This window comes from Nansenia antarctica (genome assembly GCF_963989245.1).
Source record: "Nansenia antarctica genome assembly, chromosome: 6".
NCBI classification, from domain to species: domain Eukaryota; kingdom Metazoa; phylum Chordata; class Actinopteri; order Argentiniformes; family Microstomatidae; genus Nansenia; species Nansenia antarctica.
The window spans coordinates 2,969,312-2,977,130 of record NC_137676.1 but is presented as its reverse complement, the minus strand read 5'-3'; the positions used below and the strand labels follow the sequence as shown (position 1 = coordinate 2,977,130).

At 45.3% G+C, this 7,819-nt stretch overlaps 1 protein-coding gene across 1 annotated transcript in view; it reads right to left on the bottom strand.

The window, feature by feature from the left end:
• Positions 1-353: 353 nt before the first annotated feature.
• Positions 354-7,819, bottom strand: part of LOC308160080 (glutamate receptor ionotropic, kainate 2-like) — a gene marked incomplete at both ends in the record, with an annotated part of 74,036 nt that continues 66,570 nt past the window's right edge. The window contains 2 exon segments of the mRNA XM_080533945.1: positions 354-518; positions 2,245-2,495. Coding sequence (XP_080390071.1) covers positions 354-518; positions 2,245-2,495 — 416 coding nt within the window.

Genomic DNA, 7,819 nt, shown 5'->3' with positions numbered 1-7,819 from the left:
TCCTCCCAAAGGACCCGTCACCAAAGATATCTGTCCATCTCCGCTCTGTCACATCATCACATCAATCACTTGTCAAACGTCACCCGTCACAAAGCGTTTTCCGCGTTAAGAGTCAGCGGCAATCGACGGCGGCCGGGGGGGGGCGTTGGTCGGTGGTGAGTCATGCCCCAGACATCTATATTTCCACAGGAAACATCTGCCTTTGAAGCTGGGGGGGGGGGCAATGAAATAATAGTTTGGATGGATAATAGTAACCCCATTGGTCTGTCGGTTATTGTCGACGGTCGGTTGGGGTTCGAACCTTTCTTTCTTTCTTTCTCTCCTCGCCGGGCTAGGCGTCGAGGAGGCCCCTCTCACGCCATGGTCTCTTTCCCCGGGAGTCTCCTGTCGTTGAACGTGTGCATGTTGATCACCTCCTCCGTTTTGACGATGACGGGAGGCTGGGGCTTCTGTTTGAGACGGCGCTGGCACTTGAGGGACGCGCGGAGCTCGTCCACCATGGCGTTGCAGAAGGACCGCTGGAGGAGGAGAGAGGAGGAGGAGAGGGGGAGAGGAGAGAGAGGAGAGGAGAGAGGAGAGGAGAGGAGAGAGTGGGGGGAGGGGAGGAGAGAGGAGAGTAGAGGAGAGGAGAGGAGAGGAGTGGAGAGGAGAGGAGAGGGGAGGGGAAAGGAGGAGGAGAGGAGAGGAGAGGAGAGTTTGGGGAGGGGAGGGGAGTGGAGAGGAGAGGAGAGGAGAGGAGAGGAGTGGAGGGGAGGGAAGGGAAGAGGAGTGGAGAGGAGTGGAGAGAGGAGGAGGAGAGAGGAGAAGAAGGGTAGATGGGGGAAAGAAGATACTCACTGTCAGGATACAAATTAGATGCCACCTCCTGGTTTGGAGGCCACACTGCATAGACACTCATAAAATACACAATAAAAAGGTTTGACCTAGAACCGAAAAAGGTTCTGGAGCGGTTCCCTTGGGAGAACCCTGTGAAGAGACCCCTTCTGTGGAAAGAGGGTTCCGTGCAGAACCCCAAAAGGGGTTCTTGAAAGTGTTCTTTCCAAGGGACAGGAGAAGATCTTTTTCCATTTTCCATGTTTAACCATTTGTGACACGTTCTTAAGCTTCGGTCCTCATATCGGCAACCAATCAAAATGTGACTCAGACTTTTCTTTTCATTTAGCCGACGTTTTTCTTATCCAGAGCGACTTCCAATTAGAGATTACAGGGTTACAGTCTCCCTGGAGTACCTCAGGGCTAAGTGCCTTACTCAAGGGCACACTAGTGGTGGTGTTCCCAGGTGGGATGCTGAACTAATTTTCCAAACTCACTATCCACTACTAGGCCACCCACTAACCCCACTCTTTTCCCTCTTTTGGGACTGTTTTCTTTTCTTCTTTTCTTAAGAGTGCAGCAGTACGAGATCAATAATATAAAATCTCTCATGTAACAGCGCAACATCACAATGATGTTGATGATGATAATAATAATAATAATAACCTTTATTTGTATAGCACTTTTCCTGCAAACGTTGCAGCTCAAAGTGCTCCAATCATTACGTAATCATAATGTAATTATTTAGTCATTTGAAGGCAATATTAAAAAGATGGGTTTTTAGTCTTGACTTGAACATAATGTGCTGAGGTTGCATCCCTAATGTAAACTGGCAGTGCATTCCACAATCTGGGTGCATTTGTTTCTTGTTTTTATTTTCACTTGTTTACCTATTTCTTTTAACGTGCTATTACTTTTGCTCTTTAATTGTGTTTTTATAGCCTATGTAAAGCACTTTGTGACCGCTGGTCTGTGATAGGTGCTATATAAATAAAATGTACTTACTTACTTACACAACATCAGATGATGTTGATGATGATGTTCTATTGTAAAGTGCTTTGAGTTGCATTTCATGTACGAAAGGCGCTATATAATTGATTTAATTGTGGTTTTAAGTGCTTTGTTTTTAACATGTTTTATCTTTCAGCCCTCCTCCCCTTTCCCCTTATGAGGCAGGCCGGCATTGTAAATAAGAATTTTGTTCTTAATTGTCTCGCCTGGTAAAATAAAGGTAAAAAATAACAAAATAAAAATAAAGCTTTACTTACTTACTTACTTACTATGATGATGATGACGATGATGATGATGATGTTGATGATGATATTGATGTTGATGACGATGATGATGACGATGATGAAGAAGATGATGATGATGATGATGATGAAGATGATGATGACGGCGACGACGACGATGATGATGAAGGTGCTTTACCTTCTCCAGCTGGGCGTTCTCCTTGGACTTGTACAGGACCTCCCCCACCGCCACGAACACGGACAGGACGAGCCCCGCGGCCAGCACGATGAAGATGCCCCCGATGTTCTGCACCCCCAGGGCGCTGGCCTCCTTACTCTCCTCCTCCGGACAGCCGTTCCCCCGCCACCACTTCTCCTTCATCATGTGCAGCTTCCCCTCCTCCTGCAGCTGCAGGATGGCGATGGTGATCTTGTCCCTGTACGGAGAGCCTGCAGGGACAGAAGCAGGGTTCGAGTTATAAGCTGAGCTTTGTGGGGGTCTCCAAATAACAGTGCAAAATGTTCTCATGCACGCGCGCGAATCATGCCCACACAGCGATGGGACTTTCAAGTTTTAATTAGCCATAGGCTACTCATTTCACCACATCAACAGCACCACATGAAACAACAGCTATAAGCGATAGTTACGGGTATCTCGGCCAATAATTTTGTTGTTTTTGCTATACAGTCCATTCACTTTCCCTGTTAGCACGACACATTGTCCACATCTCCATTTCCAGTGACATCGCACCTGACATAAATAATCATGTATGCTCGTCCATGAATTGTGCTTTCATCTAATGTTATGCTACTACGGGAATCAAGTGATTTGACATTAGAAATGAATTTGTTTCATCTCTTGTGCAATGTGCTCTACAATCTGGGCACATGAATGATCGGATCGGTGAGCAGGGGCCAACTGTCGCGCCATTCATCTCATTAAGTTTCATAATTGGATTCAGTTTTGTATAAGGCATCCTTTCTTTAGCGACAGTATAGGCTGCCCTGAACGAACTAGCTGTCTCCTTACACATACTGGAGGTGAGTTCTGCTACTTTCTTCGGAAGCACTTGCTTTTGTTTGAGCTCTGCTATTTCAACAGTTTCAACGTTGGGTGTCATAACAGGTGCAGCTGAATTCAAGTTTGGTTTCTTGGTTGAAAACCCGAAACTTTCCAGGCTTGTCGACTCGGTCGGCAGCAGTGGCCTTTTTTGGGGCGGCATGATAGCTAGCTACTGAATGTTTTCTTCTCAATAATCACGTTCGCAAGCTCTCAACGATCATATTCTGCTGTTGCACAATATTCTACTGCGCCCCATAGTGTCTTGGTGGTAAAGTGCAGGCAGTCAAAGGCATACTGTCATTCACAGGGGATTAATGCTGGTGCGCGTAGTTCTTTTGGAAAACGTGTTTATTTTAGAATATTTATCATATAAATAAATATAAATAATACTCATTACATTGACATTTTTGATCAAATAATGGTTGTGGTAATGTATTATTAGCGACCCCCACAGATGTATGATTTTACTGCTTTCATGGGAGCTCAGACCTTCCTTATGGGAGCTCAGCTCCCATTGGCTCTGAACTCGAACCCTGGACAGAAGACACCGAGAGATCAATGGTGTCCCAAACACAATAAACATGTAAAAACATACAAATTAAAAACATTTTAAAGTTATAAAGTTAAGTAATTTCACCTTACACTAGTGCGTTCGGGAGGGGGACAGGAGGAAGTGAAAACGTATCTAGTCCCGCCCCCCTTCCTTACAACATTTCAAAAACAGAGTCTCTTTCTATAACGAACATAAATATCCATATACAACATAAATATCAAATGCAGAAAACTAAATAAGATTTACTACTTCAGTACTTCAGTCACCTTACTACTCAGAGTCCTCTGTCCTGTCCAAAAGAAAACTTGTTTATAGCGGCCTTTGAATTTATTCATATTCAGATCAAAAATGTTCCGATCAAAAACGTTTTGTTTCTATGAAGTGGAATCGTCGTCACGGCACCGGTTTCATTGTTCAAGTGTTCTATTTATAGCTCGCTAGTGGGTGTAGTAGGAGCCGACTTGTGCTGCTTGTATGTGATCATAACCTGCCATGTTATTGTAAATCTTCCCACAGAAAAGACGTCCCTTGTAAGCCCCGTACCCATTCTATTCACTCTCTAATCCCCTATCTGGAGAGACAGACTCCAAAATTAACATCCCCTTTCTCAGGCGATTATTACCCAACGCGAGGCGATGGCGACAGCGTGCCTTTGTGTTAGGAGACGCAGAGAGACGCAGAGCCCTGCCGTCGATTCAGACGAATTAGCCAAGTGTGCTGCGTGTGTCATCAACGCTGTATGCAAACAGAGGAGGAGGCCCGGTGGGGTGTTCTCGGTGTGTGTGTGTGTGTGTGTGTGTGTGTGTGTATGTGTGTGTGTGTGTATGCGTGCGTATACTTGTGTGTGTGTGTGTATGCGTGTGTCTGTGTGTGTGTGTGTGTGAGTGCGTATACTTGTGTGTGTGTATATGTATGTGTGTGTATGAGTGCGTATACTTGTGTGTGTGTGTGTGCGTATATTTGTGTGTGTGTATGCGTGTGTGTATACTTGTGTGTGTGTGTGTGTGTGCACGGTGATGAGTAACTCCGTGGATAGTGGGAGGGAGGATGCTAGGAGAATTAGCGACAGAGCATTAGCACGCAGCAGGGAGGCTCTGTGATCAAAGGCGCAGTAATCGCTACAGAGCGCCTGAGTAGGACTGTGTTGTCCCCCCCCCCCCCCCCTCCCCCGGCCCCCCCCATCCCACAGCGCACAGACAGAACAGGGCCACGGATCTACACACCGACTACCATCCACCCCCCCCCCCCCTCACCAAGCCAAGACAGATTAACGCTGTTTTGTTGTCTTGTTACCAGATTTCATAATCGATAAATAAACGACAAATCTTTAAAACCATTTAAAGGGGGTTATAACGTTTTCCCTGAAATCTTGTTTGTTTTTTTCGTGTATTTCTGGTCACGCTGGATGCATACAAATGGAATGCACTTATATAGACTGACTTATATAGCGCCTTATTCCATTATTCCTTATTCCTTATTCCGCTTTACAACGGCCTCTCCTTCACCCGTTCACACACACATTCACATTCACACACCCAATGGCGCCAAGCTACCACGCAAGGCGCCGGCTGGCCCCGCTCATTGGGAGCAATTTGGGGGTTCAGTGTCTTGCCCCAAGGACACCTCGACATGTGGCCAGCCGGGATTTTGAACGTTGTCTCGAACTAGCATTGTTAGACTTTTCTTTTGAAACACGGAACTACGGTCACTAATCAGAAAAGCCACACAAATCACACAGGACCCCTCTCACCCCCTCCACCAATCATTTCAGCCACTTCCATCAGGCCGCCGTTATAGAACTCCACTGGCCCGGAAAAACACATATAAAAAATCATTCATTCCCACGGCAACCACCGCCATGAACATTTTAAAATAGGAAGCACACTGTTTTTCTTACTATTATTTTTAGAGACTTTTTTAGACTTTTTTAATAGGCACTACATTTTATAAACACTGTTATATCTGTCTGTTTTTATTGTATGTATGTGACCTATGTGTGTTTTTAATGTGGATAACGTATTCATGAACTGCACAAAGCCTGTCAAAGGAGAATTTCTGTCACTCTGTGACAGACAATAAAGCAATCTTGAATCTTGAATCTTGAATCTTCAGCGTCATTGAGAATCACGACACAAACTCGCTAGTTAAGCCAAAATACTGCAACAACACAATGGATTGGGTGAGTCATCCCCACTGCTACCCAGTTAGTAACTAGTAACTATAACACTACTTTACATTGTTAGCAGCCTCACAAAACAAGCTGTGTTAGTTGACTAGAGATCTGGTGTCATTGATCTTCAACAATGCGGAAATGTGTTCAAATTTTTTCAAAAGAAAAGTCAGATCATTACATCAGATCCCCGATATGAGGAACCAAAGCATCAGAACGTGTCACGTATTAAGGAGGTTTGTCAAATCATTGCAGATGCCCTCAAGCCAACTGTTCCTCTACTCTGTGTTCTTTATTCTCTCTGATGGATGATGGAAGATGAATATGAATATGAATCAAAGTCTAAGTTATTGCTAGCCTTTCTGTTTTCTGGCTTTCATGCCAGTGTTCGATCTGTCTTCAAAGAGAGCTGGATGATGTAATGATTTGTATCACACCAGAATGTTAATTTTGTGTGTGTGTGTGTGCGTGCGTGTACGTGTGTGTGTGTGTGTGTGTGTGTGTGTATGCGTGTGTGCATGTGTGTACGTGTATGCATGTGTGTGTGTGTGTACGTGTATGCGTGTGTGTGCGTATGCATGTGTGTGTGTGTGCGTGTATGCGTGTACGTGTATGTGTGTGTGTGTGTGTGTGCCCGCACGTGTGTGTGTGTGTGTGTGCGTGAGTGTGTGTGTGTCTGTGTGCGTGCATACGGAACGCAAGCCGAGGGATCAATCAAGTATCCTCCGTCCCCTGGTTCCTCCCCAGGTTTCCTCCCAGCTCATATCTCAGATGATTAATGATGCTCAACAAAGCTGCCTCACATAGATGCTAATAGGATGGGTCCTCAGAGAGGTGGGTATGGAGAGAGGCCTCAGCCAATGGGAACCCTGGCGCTGACACACCACACACACACACCACACACACAACTAATTGACAGATGTTCGACACGAGGACATCCATCACTCCTCCGCTGTCTGGGGCTACAAAAATTAACGTGATTAACGTTGAAAATCTATGGCGGTCTATAGATGAGTTACGGGCGTGTGGTGAATAGGGACGGGCAGATGGCGGGTGTCACAAAATGTGACGGCAGATGGTGAAAAGGTGGAACGAAAAGTCGGAAACCCGACCAGATGTTTGGATTTTTTATTCTGGGAAATGTCAATAAACCGGGACCGGGAAAATAAAGCTCCTTTGTTGGGGTGGGTGAAAGAGCATTGATTCAAAACACACACGTTAGTTTTACTGAAAACATTGAAAATCAACGACACACTCGCTAGTCAAGCCAAAGATATTGCATAATATAAACACCTAAAATAACTTTTGGTCGGTTGGCTGACTTGTTACCGTCTCACAAACGGTTATTATACAACAGTTAGTTCCGACTAAGTAGTTTGATTGGACGAGAGGCATTCCATGAGTGCCGATATACAGTATAACAGCACTGGGACTTTTAACTATATGTATCACTCCGCCGCACAGGTGTTCTACTAAATGACCGTTAATTAGACTACATGTTTGTGTTCAGGTTACTAGGCAAGCAGTAAAAAAGCACATTCTTCGGCGTATGGGTAGTTGTTTTTCCTCTCCACTCCACCAGGCTCGGGGCCGAGGGGCTACCCTTTTACCACCCCGAGACCTGGTTGAGGGGCTCACCCGGGCTATATTTCTAGACACCCCTCCAGAAGCCACGTCATCGTCTCGTCATCTAATACCGACAGACCATGCATCCCGTTGGGTGGGTGGTACACCGGGCAATCCAGGATAATATGGTCTGCGGTTTGTCACATTGAAAAAGCACATTGAATCTGATATGCTCAGATCCCATTCAGGCCTCAATATCATGCCGGCCTCAATCAGATACGAATCTGATATGTGTCATTTGGACTGTTAAGGCACACAATGGGAACTAGGCATTACAACCTGCGGTGTAAACGCAGCCTAACAACACTGCCTCTCGTGTGATATTGTAACTTATGATATTAAGTAACTTATGAAACGGCCTG